The sequence below is a fragment of the Biomphalaria glabrata genome, chromosome 11, assembly GCF_947242115.1.
Source record: "Biomphalaria glabrata chromosome 11, xgBioGlab47.1, whole genome shotgun sequence".
Lineage (NCBI taxonomy): Eukaryota > Metazoa > Mollusca > Gastropoda > Planorbidae > Biomphalaria > Biomphalaria glabrata.
In genome coordinates this window covers 11,141,893-11,160,949 of record NC_074721.1, presented here as the reverse complement: position 1 = coordinate 11,160,949, position 19,057 = coordinate 11,141,893, and the positions used below count along the sequence as shown (strand labels likewise).

The 19,057-nt window shown below is 32.0% G+C and overlaps 1 protein-coding gene across 4 annotated transcripts; it reads right to left on the bottom strand.

Moving 5' to 3' along the window:
• Nucleotides 1-1,738: 1,738 nt before the first annotated feature.
• Nucleotides 1,739-16,869, bottom strand: LOC106056717 (phosphatidylinositol 4-phosphate 5-kinase-like). 4 transcript variants are annotated; one of them, XR_008773681.1, is made up of 4 exons: nucleotides 16,758-16,869; nucleotides 13,788-13,961; nucleotides 4,729-12,513; nucleotides 1,739-4,683 (listed from the first exon to the last, which is right to left on the bottom strand). XR_008773681.1 is itself a non-coding variant. In XM_056004163.1 (3 exons), the coding sequence occupies exons 1-3, from the start codon at nucleotides 16,781-16,783 to the stop codon at nucleotides 11,322-11,324; spliced, it is 1,392 nt and encodes a 463-aa protein (XP_055860138.1). In that variant the 5' UTR covers nucleotides 16,784-16,869; the 3' UTR covers nucleotides 1,739-11,321. The 4 variants fall into 4 exon arrangements, 2 of the variants coding, with proteins under 2 accessions (XP_055860138.1, XP_055860139.1); XR_008773682.1 differs by having other exon boundaries at nucleotides 4,864-12,513; XM_056004163.1 differs by having other exon boundaries at nucleotides 1,739-12,513.
• Nucleotides 16,870-19,057: the final 2,188 nt, after the last annotated feature.

Sequence of the window (19,057 nt, the reverse complement as noted above, 5' to 3'; positions counted from 1 at the left end):
GTCCATACCTAGTGTTTATGTATGACTTCATGTTTTGCTACTTTCATAAAGTGTGATATGTAGTTGATCCCTTTTATAGAACTCAATTATGTTTACCTCCCTTTAAATGTATGTATATCACAAGGAAATGACGTCGTGAATAGTTTGAAGAACTTGAATTGTTGTGACCTACTGAATCCTCATTTCGTTTTTATAATAAACATTTTAGAAACATTTGGTGTTGTGTTGACTATTATGGATTCGAACTGGAGGTGGCCAAACGATTTTGGCTTCTCACATACACATCAAGTTACATAGTTAAAAGCTGCTATATGCTAAGAAATCTTTTTTTTAAATCGTTAAATTCCACCGGGATGCCACTATATGGCACGGCAGCTTACCTGGAACTTGATAAAAAATTGTATGTATGTAGGAGGCTTTCCATTGAAAGGGAAATAAATCAGAAATAAAGATAGAAAGATAATTTCCTAAACTTTTCAGATTTTTTTCTAATCAATAATGTCAGCGGATTTGCCTTTATTTAAAACAAATTACTAGCATAAAAAAGAATATTTACCTTTAAAAAAATCTCTTAACAAATCTTATGATTTGCCTTAATTTTTAAAAATCATCAACATTGATTTTCCACTATAAATAATACTACCATACTATAACTAAATGTGATTGGAATAAATGAAATTATATGCTCATATCACATTGGCTTCTATTGACCAGCTAGAAACTGACACCCTTCAATTTTAATGTCATTATCCCCTTCTCCCCTACCTATGAACAAAAAAAACAAACAACTTATCGAATAAACAACAACATATGTTTTGTTTTTTTAAATACCAAATAAAAATTGTTGTAGTTTTTAAAACTATGTTTATTTATTTTATTTACATGCAAAAAAAGAGTAGTTTTATCAAATTGAGGTGATTCTTCTTCATTCTCATTTTTCAAGTTTTAAAAATTTTAACACAAAAATTGAACAAGTTTTAAAACAGGCTGACACTTTTTCCTATCTTTAAAACAATAAAAGGTCAAAATAAACTATTAAAGTCAGAGTGTTATAATTAGTTAAAGCTTACTTATGTATGTATAGTTATATCAAATAATACTTAGTACAAATGACTGATAAATCTTGGCATTATAAAACAGATACATACATGATCAAATTACTACTTGAAAGAAAAGAATAAACAATCCTTGGACACAAAGAAGAAAGAAAACATCAGCTAAAATATAAAATGCTTTCACAATGTCACCAAAAAAAATGTGTTTGAAATGCAGTTTAAAATCAACTTATGTCAATATGAAATTTTAAGATTATCAAGGAAATAAAACAAACGAAGTATTGAAAATTAATGCTTTTTAAAATAAAGATAAACAAGTTGTTTGATTTTTGGTTGTTTCATGTCTTTCCTGCTCATCATGAAACATTTGTGTAATCTGAGAAGGTAACCAAGGCTACCAATTTCACATTGCAAACAATACAGCAAGAGTTACAGAAAAAGCAACAACACTGGAATCAATTGTGATTCTACTTTCTACAATTATGTATAATGAAAGCCTGAAAAGCAAATACACAATTCTGATAAATAATTTTATACAAGATAACAAAGGGAGTTTCCAAAGCAATGCAGGTCAGGTTTTGGCATTTTAGAGAGAATGTTATAGTAACTGGGAAATTAGAAAACAATAGTGAATTGAATTGCCCATAATATCTTGTTTTTTAACAAGGTGTAAAAGTTTATCCATACAACGTGAATGCTTGAGTTTTCAACAAAAATTACTCTTTTCTTTAGAGTAAAAGTAGCTCATGTTTCTAAAAAAAACATATATATATAACTTTTATATGCATAGTTAATTATATTTTTACAAAGCTTATATCAACTCACTCTGTCTGGTAAAAAGTTTGTAGATGTTATATCTCCCACACCCAATCTCAGATCCATCTAAAATTTTGCATTTAACAAAACAAGAAAAAAAAATTAACCTATTGGTATATAGGTATCGGTAATCCATTATTTTGGTTGGTATCTCGAATAAGGGAAATGTTAATTTGATAATTTTATATTTCTGCACAATTTAGGCCATGTCGTGCCCAAATAAGGGAAATAAATTGGTACAAATTATATTAGTCCCCTTTATACTTTGAGAAAAGTTTGAAACTAACAACAGATAACTGTTGAACCTTCTATTTTTAGAAGCACTTCCCTGACACAGTGGTAAGTATATTAGCTGGAGTTGAGTTTGAATTCAGGTCGTTCATTTTTTTAAAATAAATGCATTTAAACATTGATCCCCCAGATAACTCCTTCTTTCTCCTCCTACCCCTTTCCAACTGGTCCAGACAAGTCATAGGATCACAGCGTATTGAGAAAGCTAAAAGCATGAAATTGTGCTAAACAAAAACAATTGGTAAAATATTTTTAATCTCACAGATTTATTATTGTTGGTCTACATCTATTACAAATTTAATTACATGACTGATCCAGACTAATTGATACAAATACACCCAATATAAGCTTTGTTCTTAAAAAAAAGTTTTTTTTTTTTTTTTATTATTTTAATACCAATAACAAAATGTTACATAAAATTTTTTTTAAACAATCATTTATCTTTCATTTGATAATCATATTCATTATTATCATTAGTACATACAATATAACACTTTAAAATATTGTTTTTAAAACATTAAATCTAAACATATGAAATGTTAAAAATATTGAATATATATTTGTTTTAAAATGACAGGGTGTTGCTTTAAGAATACAAAAAGAAGCCCTTGCATCTAAGTGTCACACGCAAACGGAATATGGACAGATGAAATGACCTTAGAAGTAAGAATTTTTTAGATCTACATTTGAGAACTAAATATCAGAGTCATAAATTTACATTTTTAAATCTAAACTATCAGTGCTAATAAGAATTGAATTAATATAACACAGTTGACAAAAAGACAAAGCTCAAAGTACTTAACAGTATGCATGGGTCATATGAAACTCATAAAAGAAGATTTACATTATGTACATACCAAACCTTTTTTAAGTGAGGCTAAATTTTGTTCTTGATAGTAGTAAAGCAATTAGCTTACCTGACCACAGCGAGAAGCATGTTCCATAATTAAGGCCATATGTCGAAAAGTACCTCAAGTCATATGTTTTTCTACCAACAGAGGCTAGACCACAGAAAGCAGTGATCTTTGTAAAATTGTTGATATGATCCTATCCATAAATCCTAATGACAAATTCTTGCCAGCTTATAAATATATTCTTGTACTCTAATGGAGTCAATGCTGCGACTGAGTTGTGCTTTGACTTGCATGTGATTTACATGGATTTGCTTTATACAATTCATCTCAGCTCAGCAAATTTGTTATCAAATGCATTTACTAATGGTATTTCAAAAGTCATGACAGGAGAGTTTCAAAGCAATTGCAAAACTACTTAATTAAAGTTTTATTCTGTCCAAAGACATATGTACATCAAAAGAAAGTCCAAAGAGATATGTACATAAAAGGAAAGTCCAAAGACATATTCACATCAAAACAAAGTCCAAAGATATATACACATCAAAAGAAAGTCCAAAGATAAATGCACAACTAAAGTCCAAATAAATCTACAATTTCAAATTGTACTGATGTGCCAAAACCCCAAAATATCAATTTTAAACTTTATTGATAGACAATTTTTATTTTTCACTGAGTCCAGGCCATATACTTTCTCCATTTCCCTAATAGTCCTTAATAAAGGCTGTTGACCTCTAGCAATAAGTTTTTTTTGGTCAAGAGTTATTTAACAATGCTCAATCATATAGAGGAAATAAATAAATAACTAACTAATAAATATTTTTACTAGAAACTAACAAAACAGCAGAGTATACAATGGTATTTAAAAATAACCATTTAATGCAACAAGAAACCGACAAAATCATCTATCTAAGAGTACTTAGAATAACAGCTAAATAAAAAAAGAAATCCAGCATTTAAATATATTTTTATATAACATACCAATTAGTTCAATAATACAGCGAAATTGTACAATATAAAAAACCAAATTGACAACACTCTCTGATCTGATGTGCTTTACATTTATAACTATATCTAACTCTAACACAAGCCTCGAAGTCTTTGAGTTAGGATGGCTGCCTGGTCGTGCGGTTTGCGCGCTAGACTGTTTGGATTTATCGATGGTCCTGGGTTCAAACCCTGCCCGCTCCCATCCCCCGTTGTCCTGGGGAGGTTTGGACTAGGAAGTAAACTATCATCAACTATGAAGGAACATCTGAAACATGTAAAACAAAACAAAATCTTCAATTCTGAAGTAATATCTGAAAAGTAAAACAAACCAAAGGAAATGTGCATAAATGGAAACAACCTAAAGATGAAACTTTTTACTGGGGTATAGTAGCAATACTGATTTCATATTTAAGTCACAAACCATAAATGCTGACTTTAAAAAAAAAAGCTCAAGAACAAAAAATTGAACATACCCTTTCCTAGAAGAGAAATATATTTATATATGTTTCTAATATCAGTTTTCAAAAAATTGTATATGACAGATTTAACAAACAAGTAAAACATTTTCTGACCATTGGAACATTAACACAGCCACAGAAAATTACTTTTATGATCACTACCTCTCTATTTATTACCAATACAAACATTACCTCTATAATCATTACCAATACAAACATTACCTCTATAATCATTACCTCTACAAACATTACCTCTATAATCATTACCTCTACAAACATTACCTCTATAATCATTACCTTTACAAACATTACCTCTATAATCATTACCTCTACAATCATTACCAATACAAACATTACCTCTATAATCATTACCTCTATAATCATTACCTCTATAATCATTACCTCTACAAACATTACCTCTATAATCATTACCTCTACAAACATTACCTCTATAATCATTACCTCTACAAACATTACCTCTATAATCATTACCACTTCAAAGACAAACCTGGAAATTCTCATCACTAAAACAACTATAATTAATACTCTAACATAAATACAGTACAATGTTGATTAATTGGTAATGAGGTCTATCCAGATATTCAATCCTCCTGATAACTGAATGTGGCATATTATAAACATTCCATTTCACCAAAGATATCAAGAATGTTAATAGGGTGTATTGCACTATAGGTAAATATAACATTCAAAGTAAATATAAGTAAAGTTCTCCTTTCAGACCTTGTGATCTACAAGGCGGATGATATAAAGGTCATCAGTTTATATGGCCCACAGTTAGCAAGGGTGTGATGTGACCAACACAAAGACCAACCACCTTTACTTTTCCCCAACTAATGTCAGGTAGTCATTAGAGCTGGGTGGACCCAGAAGCGCCCAAAGGTCCAGAAATTAAAAATCCCTGTCTTCACCAGCATTCGAGCCTGGGACTCTGGTTTGTAAGTCAAGCACTTTACCGCTCAGCCACCAAGCCTAACAAATAAAATATGCAGAAGAACAAAAAGTTATATCTGGTAGTGTGGCTTCTCTCACTGTCATGTTCCCAACTCGCATGACAATTCACTACACAGCCACCCAACATTTCTCTTCACTGACTTACAAGCTTTAAATCTATCAACTTGTTCAAAACTGTGTTTTAGACACACAAGCTACGAGACAATATATCAAGATCAGGAAGCAATGCAATAAAAAAAAAGTCATACATCAGCAAGAGCATTTAGATACCATACTGTTAAACAAAAAAAGGCAATCAGAATATTTGACATTCTGGATGACTGAAATTTGGATAAACGACATTCTACTGTAAAGGAAATCTCAGCAGGTTTTTATCAAGCACAACAAACATGATAGAAAACTTAAGCAAACAGTTTACATTCCACAATTTATCAATTTTTTGTGTTTAATTATCTGTTAATAAATACATAAGTCTAGATAGTAATGACAGGGCTGAAAATATAGATACCAATTTGACCATATCATTTATAACAACCAACTGTACCATAAAATAAATATCTGCTATGCCTTAAGCAGTACATAGCTTAGACTAGCATAACTAAGAAGTATACAGCCAGGCCATTAACCTAAGGTTAATTCTAAATTGTGCACTTGCATGTGAAATTTCCTTATGTTACATAAGTATGTTAGTGTGCAATGAGTTAAGTGGCATTAACCCCTTGTAAATAACGACTTTACTCCAGTCAAGTATTGCTACATTTAAGTGAACAGAAACTTGAAGCAGAAGCACTCTGTTAATAAAGTCAAAAGTTGGGATCAACTGACCACAGTACAAATACAATTACAAATGCTGACTGGTACAATTACATGAAAGAACAGCACAAAGATAGAGTTCATGAGTATTACAAAGAAGTCTGACCCTCTTCATGGCAAAGTTTGTGTTAAATCATTAAGTTATTAAAAGAAGGTCTGTGGTTTTAAAATGGAATGTTTGTCACATCAGAAATATATTAAGTTATTAAAAAAAGGTCTGTGGTTTAAAAAAGCCATGTTAGTCACATGAAAAAAAAAAATTAAGTAATTAAAAGAAGATTAGTGGTTATAAAAAAAGTTAAACACATAAAAGATATAGACGAATAAAGAAAATCTTTCACTGGACAAGCTAGTCACATAAAAAAAAATTTAGTAATTAAAAGAAGATTTGTGGTTATATAAAGTAAAATTAAACACATCAAAAATATGGATAATTAACGAAAATCTTTCACTGGACAAGCTAGTCACATAAAAATAAATTAAGTAATTAAAAGAAGATTTGTAGTTATAAAAAGTAAAGTTATACACATCAAAAATATAGACGATTAAAGAAAATCTTTCACTGGACAAGCTAGTCACATGAAAAAAAAATTAAGTAATTAGGAGAAGGTTAGTAGTTATAAAAGGCGATGTTTGTCACATCAGAAATATGGTAAGTAATTAAAGAAGGTCTGAGACTAGAAAAAAGGCACAGTTGGTCACATTATCAGAGATATATTAAGAAATTCAAGTCTATCACTGTTCAAGGCATAGCTGCTAATATTTATAGTTACAATTTCCCAACGCTAAAGGGATGTACTTGGTGAAGAGCATAACTGACAAACATGGAGGTTCAGATTCTATATCATGCAAGAAGGTGGGATTTTTATAATGGATTAAAGAAAATTGAGTCAACCTAGACTTATTTTTTTTAAATTTTAAACTAAACTATTTAACAATTTTCTAAATTGAGACGTAAAATTTATTCGATTTTTCTTTTCAAACAAGTTTTTCATTTTCTATTTTTTATGGAAAATAAGGAAGAAAATTTATTTTCATAAATTAAAAATATAATAAGCTTAGTTGACATCTCCATCATATTAATTTCATATGACATCAACTACTGGAATACAGTAAAGCTCAAGCTCAGAGATATATATGTTTGTTTCTCATAGCTAAATAAATATTATTTTCTGTAATACTGATACAATTAATTACATTTAATTTTGTTACCTGCATTGTTTCTACCAAAATAATTTATTTTAGTAATATGATAATTATAAGCTCTAAACAAAATAAAAGCATTTTAAAATAATACTTAATACAAATCCCTGGCCTAATGCAATATTAATTTTGCATGTTTCTAACACCTGTACATTGTTTTGTGAAAATTGTTTGGGTGAGCAAGTGATGCTGAGCTTATCTGTTTCTATCCAGAGGCCAGCACATCATCCAGAAGACTTTATGATCAAACAAAATAAAAAGGAGACTTCACAAGCTGTTTATTTCAAATCCTATTCCTTACCAAATAGTCAAAATGTCACCCTCTGTTTCAAAGACAAACATTCAAGTCCTCTACCAAAAGAAGCCTCATTAAAGCCAATGAAGCCAGTGAGAGAAGAACCTGTATGAATGCTTGATGAGACTTTAGAAATTAAACGGCAGGTGGATAGAAAAATTTAAACAAATGCTATCTCATAAATAATGGTGATTTTTTTTAACAAGATAAATATATAGATATGCCTAAATATAACTGTGAAGTTTAACAAGTTTTAAGTAAACTGATCACTTTAAAAAATCATGGTTTGTAAAGCCCAAACTATTTTTTTTTTAAATCTTAGTGTATGAAAATAGTAGTAAATATTTACAATAGTTACCAAATCAATATTTAAAACTCAGTCAATTAAAAAGGTTACCTAACTATTTATAAATATCAAATTTGTATTAAAAAAATATACACATATATACAATATAAACATTATTTTGTAGTAATTAATATAGTTAAGCTTAAAACTATTAAAGGCAAATACATACTTCATCAAGCCTCTTAGGAGACTGCCACATTTTCTGAACATATATTTTCTACATGCAGACACAAGCTAAGTAAATGTCTTGTAAACTGGCATTTTTTATTTGAAAATATACATCAAATGTTAAAAAAAATAATTCTATTATTGTACATTAACTGAGAAACTCCATGTATTGTTAAAATTTGTGCAACTATCTTCGGCTAGCTTCTGTAAGTAAATAGAAAATATACATTAAGTTTTATTTTATATGGAAACAATCAGAACTACATAAGGCACAAAAAAATGTCAAGTATGTACTTGTAGTATAAAAGTACTTCTAGTTAAAATCAATCATTTATTAAACAAATCTTGAAAAAAAAAGTATAAAAGGAAATGTGTTTGCATACAAAAAATTTTAAACATGTACTGTACAAAAAAACTGTGTGTCATGCAAAACCAAACAAATCATTGAATTTACTCAAAAATAACTTGATTAACAGCCAATTATTTTAACAGAGATTATAGGTAACTCATACTTTACATATTTTAGGTTAGTTTCCAGTTTTAAGATACATTTCACTTAATAGAGAATTTTATTTCCTATTATTACATTATAAGCCTTTCTTTTTTTTTTACACAGTGATAAAATTAACTTTGATTTCAAATAGAGAAAGTCTAAAAACCAATACTAAAAAAAAAAGGAAGGGCTTATATACTAAAGTGGCAAGTTTTACACCAATAAGTTATAACCAGAATTAGGATTTAGCTTTTCTTATGTGTGTAAATAAGGTTTGTTAATAAAAAAAAAGAATATTTGCAAATAAAATTTACATGTTTTCCACCATGATTTCAAAATACTTAGGAGAAAGTACATCAGAATAGAAACTGGAGCTAGAGAATCAACAAGAGTTATGACAAACAATATCGCTCTACTTACTTAAACTGTACAACTAACAGTTTACATTAACACTTTGATACAATTAGATTTAGGGATACATGATAATGAGTTTAATGACTTAACTAGCTAATCATGTTACAATGGGCAGGCTTGTGAAAAACAATGAATGATCATTTATGTTTTTATCTTAGTGCGCCTATTGCGCGGGAGGGGGAGGTCACGACACCATTGTTATTGTAAGAGAAGACTAGTTACTAGAGGATGAGATTGTTTAGTGTAAGAAATTGTTTTATATAAAAAAAAGAGGGATGTATAGATACTTTACGATATATCTATTAGAGCAAGAACAAATAGACATGTTAGAATAAAAGAATTCTAAATACAAAGCTGTACATTAGCACATAAACAGATGAGACGAAGAAACTAATGACAAGAAGAAAAGGGAAAAAGCAATTCAATATATGCTAGGCTTAAATAGAGCTGACATCTATTACAATATATAGCATAGGCTCAAGTAAAAATAAGCAGTGTTCAGATCCACAGTTGACAGAAGCAATGTCTTAACACAATAAACAGTAAAGCCAGCTTAATGATTGAATGTATGGCGGAGATCTGAAAGTCAGATACATTTCATTAACCAGGCAACCTTTTTGAACTTATTCAAAAATTAAATTAGAAAAACTGAACAAATCAACAGCAATTAGTGTTTTCTGTAGGCATAAATAAATTGGAAGTATCATTCTCGATATAATAATAATTTTACCTTAACATATCATGATATATATTTTTTTTTTACAAATGCTCAAAATACAGTTTTAGAACTCATCCTGTCAAATATGATTTTAGCATTTGAAAAAAAATGTAAAGGCATTCACTAAAAATATAATTTTATAATGTTTATAATGTTCACATATTCAAGAATCTTGTAAATATAAGAATTAATTCAAAATAAAATTTACTATCAATCACAGAAAGAGGATATTGATGTAAAATTTAAATTTCCCATGCATCAAAGTAAACATTAAGTAACTGTGCTAGAAAGAAAACAAGGTAGTAATACCAGGAGCTACAATAAACACAAGATAAATATACGTGTGGTAAGTGTTAAGGTTGTCAGAAAAGTTTTTTTTTATATTGGCTTCTAGTTTCTACACAGAAAAGTAAATAATCTAATAATCATGGGGAGATAATTAGAAACAAACATTTTGATTGCTTTTCAGTACGTACTAGATCTTTAGATATGTAAGAAGAGGAAAGATATGTAAGTAGAGAAAACACGCTTACATCAGGGTTAAAAAAAATTTGTCCATTCAGCCTGCATGTCTACTTTTGAGCATGCATAATTGAATTTGAAATATAAAGTACATTATTCTTTGATATATAGTGTATTCAATCTTTTCATGATTTCTATTGAAAGGATTAAAGTATTTTATTTTTTAAAGAAAATTCTGTTATTTCTTCAGCTTAACGAGGATCTCGGGCATAGAATTGAATTTTGGGTCATCATATTCAACCTCTGAAAATATGTAGACATATTAACCACCCAATTCCGGTGTAATTTTAGCAAAGCTTTGAGCTATGATGAACACAGGTTAACAAGGCTATAAGCTACGATAAGCATTTGGTAAATGAGTTATGGACAATATAACACATAACTGGACATGACAATATATGAAGACTTCTGATATAAGAACACTATGGTGGGACAACTGATTTAACTAACCACAGGAAATAACTAGAAAATGACTACTTTAACACCCACACTTGTCACAAGTGGAAATAAGGAAACACATCCACATATCTACCTGGCATATACAAGAACAAACATTTGAGTCAAAGCTTTAGGAGTCAAATAATGTGCAATGAATAGAGCACAACTTAATTAGCATATATTTATAAAGTGTGTCTCAATTAAATCATTGCCATTTTTCAGGCTACTAAAATGTCTTACATCTAGTCTAGTAGTGCTTCATTTTGACAGACAATAATTTTCTAAAGAAATTGTCAGTCTGCTTATTTCCACTTATTTGTGCCTAAGTAGTTCACCAAGCAATGTCACAGATCTAACTAAACATCATGAGTACTATTCAATGCAATACAGAGAATTTCATTTCTTCTCTATATGATGATAATACTATAGGATTAAGAAAAAAACAGTTGTATATTCAATAATAAGTTCCAAATTACTTTTATTGTTCCTGACATTGTATCTCAAGTAAAATTTGTTTAATGTCTTTGCAATTAGAATCAAATTCTTCTATAATGTCCCTTCTTTCTATTTGATCTATAATAACCTTAAGCCTATCAAGTGGGCACCACAATCCATTATTAGTTTGTGAATAAGAGAACTGCTTACGCCTGACCCAATCACTAAACCCTAATTTAAATGATGTCTTATAATCCGAATCTGGAAATTTTTTAAATTGCAACTCTTGTATGATGATGTCAGCTTGTGTTCCTAACTTTTCGCACAACTTGTAGGCAAATATTTCAATGGCATTGTATAATCTATTCTCTACATCTGATATCTGATTGTCATTTTGTGACATATTGTTCTTCAATGAACTGTGTAGTGAGCCTCCAGGAAACAATGATGTAGGCCTGTTTTTATTTCCAGAACCAGGATCATTGCTAGGGATGTTTAAGTAGTGAGAGTCATCTGCATTATTCGAATGGTTTGCTTTATGGAACTTGTTTAAATCCCCAGCATCATCAGATTTGTTTATATTTGGTAAATCAAAAAGATTATCTATCTCTTCTGCATCATTGTTTGATTGGTTGGGAGTATCTTTCACAGGTGAATGATTTGAGTTATCTCCATTTTTTCCATTCAATTCACCAGACTCCTGTGAAGGGTTTGAGTTATCTCCATTTAATTCATTTATTCCATTTAATTCATTTATTTCATTTAATAGTGGTGTCTCTAATTTGCTGCCATCATCTACTTTATCGTCTTCCTTTTTGTCATAAGAAACAGAAGAATCCTTAGGTTTTTGTTTTGATGAAAAGCATAATTTTTTATTTTTTTTAAAAATGATACACAAAATGATGAAACTTATAATAAAAACAACTACTATGACAACAATTGGTATGACAATAGGAAGAATGTTTATCTCCTCAGTTGGTGATTGGGTTGTTGCCAATGGTTCACTGCTATAATTTAACTTTGTAGTTGTTTCAAAAGACACTAAAGTTGGTTGTTGTGTAGCCATGATACACTCTATTAAACCAGAACTGTTAATTTCTTGGTAGCCATCAATACAGGCCCACTCTATATCCTTTTTTGTAGTGCCACCATTCACTATGACCCAACCTGGGCCATTCTTCTGTGTCCATGGCTTGCAGGCTGTGTTTTCATGAGCAACAGCATCCATGTAAGATCTAGAAAAGAAACAAACAAGCAAATCTAAATGTAATTTAAAAGGTGATTAAAAGTGCTTTAATTATGTGAAGTCCAGTAATCAAGATTAACAAAAATATCTAATTGTTTCAATTGGATGTGACTCAGACACTTAGACATTAAATCTCTTCTTTGAGTTATTCTATTTTATCCCAAGACTAGATTATTAAGTTTGTGTATTCTAGATGTTAGCTAATAGCTCTAAAATGAGTCTAGAAATAAAATTTTTGATTTTTGATTGTTATGTGAACTAGTGTCTTTGATCACTTCAGAAGGTCAGATGCTATGTGAACTAGTGTCTTTGATCACTTCAGAAGGTCAGATGCTATGTGAACTAGTGTCTTTGATCATTTCAGAAGGTCAGATGTTATTTCAACTAGTGACTTTGATCACTTCAAAAGGTCAATGTTCAGTGAACTAGTGCTCTATAGAAAGCTTTTGTAAGTGAGTATTACAAAATACTTTCTGTATTATGTGTCATTCTTAAATTACAAGTGAACTTTCAACATCAGCCCACTATTACAACCTAGGCAAAGTAAAAAATAAAGAAGTTATTTTTTACTTAGCCTGAAAGCATGGAGTATTCCATACATATATTATGCTAAGATGGTGTAAAGATAGTAAATTAAAAAAAATAAAAAAATTTGGGCAGAGGAGCAAAATAATTTAGGAAAAAAAAGAGTTAAGTCGAGTTTTTAATATATTTTTGAAAAAAAAGATCATTATTATATGAATAATAGCAAATGTCAAAGGTGATGCTATAATGTTAGTATTGTATGCTGTCTTACTATTTCTGTTTCATCCAGAGGCTGCTGATGTGTAATGCTCAACATTTTATTGTCTTGTTTATTACTAGATATCCACAGAAACATCAAACTGCTAATGTATCACAGCCACAATCAAATATTGAATTATTGCATATACACACATATATTCATTAAAATAATAAGGCTTGTCTTTGAGTACGAAGATTAATGAGAAATGCACTGTTTCTTGCAGCCCCAGCTGCAACCTACTCATTAAATAAATATTAAAAATTAATAATAATTAAAAATGATTTCTGCTTAGAAGTAGAGTAACCACTTCAACCAATAGCTTTTACATATGTAACACAATACAATATGTTAATTCATGTATCACAGCACTGTCAAATACAGCACAATAATACCATTGTGCTTCACACCTTTTGTAAGCTTTTTCTAAAAATAAAAATTATTAAGTGAAATAAACTTTAAAAAAAAACAACAACACATACCCATTATTACACTTGATACAATTGGTTACATTGCAATACTCTCCAGAAAAACAAAATGTTATACAATCCAATGCCGCACATACATAATAATTTTGCATTACCAAAAACAAAGCCAAGAGAAACAGCAAAATGTTTTTCGTAGAAGTCCAGATCATTTTTCTGGCTATTGACAGACTGAAACGAGAAGAATAAAAATTATATTTAAACCATAACGTGACAAAAACTTCTACACTCCCTCACAAACTCTACTTTTTTACATTACTTATATCCAGTGCTGGGGTTCACACTTTTCACTAGCATAAATCTTTTTTTTTTACATCAATATGCAGACTCTGAGTAAAAATGTTTGTTTGTAAAATGTTTTACATATTTCGGATGTTCCTTCAGAGTTGAAGATAGTTTACTTCCTAGTCCAAACCTCCCGCAGGACGACCGGGGATGGGAGCGGGCAGGGTTTGAACCCTGACCATCGATAAATCCAAACGACAATCCAGCACACAAACCGCACGACCAGGCAGCCATCCAATGTACAATACCACTAATAAATTTAAAAATATTTTTTTAAATGATATAAAATGCTTTGCACCAGAACTAGATCTAAATGAGGAGAAAAAATAGATTTATCTCAATTCCAATTAGGGCTTAAGGTAAGATAACAAAGCACATGTGCCCAACATTTTGTCATTCTGGAGCCGGGAGGGGGGGGGGGGGCCCCAGTCATATCAGCATGAAAAATGATGAGTCCTCTGACGTTTCAATATAACAGATAAGTTTCCTTGGTTTGTAGAAGATGAAAGCCTCATAAGTTCCCTTTCAGATCTTGTCATGTGTCTCGGTTAACAAGGGTGTCATGTGGCCAGCACAATAGCCAACCGACTTTAATTTTCCCTGAAGAATATCAGGTATCCTTTAGAGCTGGGTGGACTCAAAAGCATCCAAAGATCCTGAAACTAAAAATCCCAGTTTTCACCTGGATTTGAACTTTATACCCCAGTTCGGAAGCTTAGAACTTTATCTTTCTGCCAACGCACCTCATGAAAGCCTCATGGCGCATTACCTGAGATGAACTCCTATTGAAAAATCAGAGCAGGAAGGACTAGTCCTCCCGTAGTGCTCTGGCAAGAAACTTAGCCGTCCGGCGTAGTGCCTCATAGCTACCATACAAGTCAAGTGACTGCACAGGCAAGTCCCCCCTTAGCTCGCAGAGCTGCGGACACTCGTACAAGACATGCGACACTGTTTCGACGCTCTCTCCACAGTGACGGCATCGGGGGTCAAAGTTAGTGCAGAACCGGGCAAAATATGCCCCAATAGGACAATGTTCCGTCCTGCACTGCGCAACTATTCATGGCGCATTACCAATTCTGTGCACCTTTTGCCCAGCAGGGTCTGTGATAACTGTGTCTATTGCTATTTCCTATACTTGTAATTGTTCACCCCTGCAGCAGAAATATTAATTTTATTATCAACTGTGGACAGAAGTTTCAAAGAGCTGGACAACATCGAGGCTAGGTGGACGTAGATAAGGCATCAATATCAGCATTTTTTTTTTCTTTTTTCATTTTTTCAAAAACCTAGACTAATGATAACTAAATGCAAAACTTGAGAAGGATCCTAGCAATGAAGTTGGTATGTTATAAACAGATCAAAGTACCACCTACAAAGATTGCATCAACAAGAACATTAGAAGTAGGATCACTATGGCTATAGGGCACATGACCTGCTGACCACTGTAAAAAAAAAAAACACTTTATGACCATATCACAAGATCCTAGGGACTGTTAAGAACTTTCTACAGGAAATAGTACCAGGACAAAGAAGAATAGGCAGACAGCTTTGGGAAGACAATATAAAAGAAAGGAAATGGCCTGCCATTGAAAGAGATTCTATTCAAGGCGAAAGACAGAGAGGAATGGAAAAAGGCAGTCAACAGATCTAATGTGGTGCCCCTGCGTTTAACAGAATAAGGGATAGGTGAAGGTAAAGATGAAGAAAACTAATAATTTTATTATATTTCAGTATAGACTATACTCATTCTGTCATAGATTCTAGAATCCTAACATTAAATTTATACTTGTTTTTTCAAGATCTCTGTGATCATGACAATGCTTCACAGAAAACTGGTTCAACAACAATTCATTCACAAACAAATGGCTAACCAATATTTTGTTCATCAACAATTTGATTATATCATAGAAACATTTTACAAATATCTTGTTCTGACATTTCATTTGCTTGCTTTGAAAGTACCTACTGAGGATTTATCTTTTTCTTTTTTTTCATTTCTATGATTTCTTTTAATTTTTTAAAATTACTAGAAATCTATATAGGGCCTACAATAAACAACAACTTTTCATCTATAATTAATACACATAAGCCAACTGAAATTAAATGGTCATTGAATCATATGCACCATTTTTATTTTCCCACTCATGGAGCTGAAATCGCCCTACCAACATATCTATGTGCATATAATCTTTAAATCTAGTTTGAAAATGTTTCTTATTGACATATCTCTTCCATAATAATTTAATAAGCAATTCTCTTCAAAGCCTTCATCTACGTATAATCGTATATATACTTTCCATTCTGCTTGATACTTGAGTAAACATCTAATAGACAGAATCATGAGAATGGCACTTAAATAAAAAATTTATAGGACAGGAATCATTTGTGTAGGTCCAAGGGACTAGGACCAGGGGTAATTAGGGTTATTTTATTCAATTCTTGAACTTGAAGCAGAGACGTCACACACATTTGCCGTGATTTGGGGTGTAACAGTGTAACTTGATAATGATACACTATCAGTATCAGTAATCAGTACCATCTATGATCTAGTGTGTGCAGTAATCAAAATTAATAGATAGATCTATAATGTTACCGGGAAAGTGAGAAATCCGGAATTCTACTAGAATATAAATAATATTATATCTGTACTAGTGCTCAGGTTTACTCTCTCAATCAACTTACAGGCATAGATCTAGATGTAGCATCATGGTGAATGACTAGATCTATATCTACTAACTTTTATAGGAAGCAGAAAACTTTCTCTGGAAATTCCCAGTATTTATTTTTAGCAAGCACGGAACACCCCCCTCCCCTCAATCATTAATGTGACCCAAATAAGTGGCTTTGACCTCCTACTTATCCTACTAGATCTATATCTCATTAAAGTCCAACAGAAGAGGTTTTTTGGGTTAGCATTATATTACAGAAAACAAGTATTAAAACGGTTTCTGTGATTGAACCCAAAACCTCTTCAGTTGGTCTTTAAACTTTAAACTATTGCGGAAAAGGAAAGAAGAAAAGGGAATGCTAAACCTGAAACCGCTTTCCCTTTATATATATATATTCAATAAATATTCACACAAGATTCCACTGCATAATATGCCATGAAATTTTCCCCGAGTGGGGAGGCTTATATAGGCCTAGGCGTAGGACCACAAATCAACGATTCAACTATTCAGTTTTGTTTGTTTGTTTTACGTATTTCGGATGTTCCTTCAGAGTTGAAGATAGTTTACTTCCTAGTCCAAACCTCCCGCAGGACGACGGGGGATGGGAGCTGGCAGGGTTTGAACCCGGGACCATCGATAAATCCAAACGACAGTCCAGCGTGCAAACCGCATGATGCGTACTTTAGGTGGATATGGGGGTTGCATCCGGGTTCACTCACTGCTTGTTTAAAAATGTGACACACAGTCTTACAGGGGCGGACTGGGTGTCCAATTCGGTCCGGGCATTGCCATACGATCAGCCCACAAGTTGCTTGTCATATGAAATACATCTTTTTTTTTTTCTGCCTATAATCCAGCGAAAATTGAACTCACCCCCCCCCCTCCTCCCCATGGCCGTCATGTGAGATGTTTGGTCTACTCTGAAGTAACAAACAAAACATGTAAATGAAAACAAACCAAAAATTTGAAAAGAAAACAACATGAAAAGTCCATGCCAATTATCAACTTGTCCACATCTAAGGAGTAGACCTAAGAATTTTAAAGAAATCTGATCAACAAACTTCTCGCCGAAAGATCGTATATGTTTGTGTCATGAACTTTTTTTTTTTAAACGCCTTTATTGCGTCTTTAGCCTTCAACATGAAACCATGCAAGTGTTCTTGTGTTATAATGCTTTTCAGCATATTCTTAATAACCTCAATACCGGCAGAATCCTTATTACGCAAGCTACTTAATTTTTATTACAGCGTAAGTGTCGCAGTTATCTATGTAACTGTATAGTAGAATTATTTCTCTAATTGATAGTGCGGCGTTGATCACTATATTGATGACGTCATTACACTATTAATATTTTTCTTTGTAGACTAGAGGACTGAGCTTTTGTTGCTTGTCACAACTTCTAGTGACGTAAAGTTTGTGTGTGTGTGTGATTTGCGCCATTTATCGTCTAGTAGTGATGCCCAAACTACGGCCCGCGGGCCATATCCGGCCCGCGACGTGGTTTCATCCGGCCCGCCGAAAAAAAAGGTTGAAAAATGTATTTTCCCTAAGTTAGAGATGAATGGATTTCATTGTGATCTAATGTATAACTTTCATATTACTAATTTTCTACAGAACGTGTATGTTTGGGACTATGCCACTGCTTTCAAGAGCTGGCCATGTCCTTGACATTTTGGGTGTGTAGCACAAGGCATCATTTCTGCATTCTTTTGGTTTGTGTTCTTTTGGTATCAATGCAGAGTAAACTCTGAGTGTAGAAAATTGAAGAAACAGTGGACAGATCTTAGAAGATATGGGTTCAAATCTTCAAAACTGAATGATACAACGCATGTTCCGACAGAGAAGCAGATTTCGAAATGTTTTTTTTTACTGACTTACAAAGCCAGACACCCCTGCTTGAGAAATTTTGAGCGATGCAGACAATTGTTTTCTACGCCAAGTTGCCGACTAGAGCCACGAGTTTGTAATAAAATATTTAAAATAGTTTATTCTCTATTTCATTTTATTTTTCATCTTTTCATTAATGTGGCCCGCGACACGAGTGTCGGAAATTAAAATGGCCCGCAGACCGTATAAGGTTGGGCATCACTGGTCTAGTACAGTCTCTCCATTGTTTTGTACGTTGGTACAGATAGACGTGTCTTGAGAGCTCTTGAATTTCTCCTTGGTTTTTGTTACTGGATAGCCTTAACATTTGCCTTGGACATTTTCTTGTTGGATCATCTTGACCCCTGTTTAGGGTGAGTTTTATTTTTCATTGTATAGTTTTTCTATTTGAATTCGTTCGTATTTGTAAGTCTATAATTAGACTAG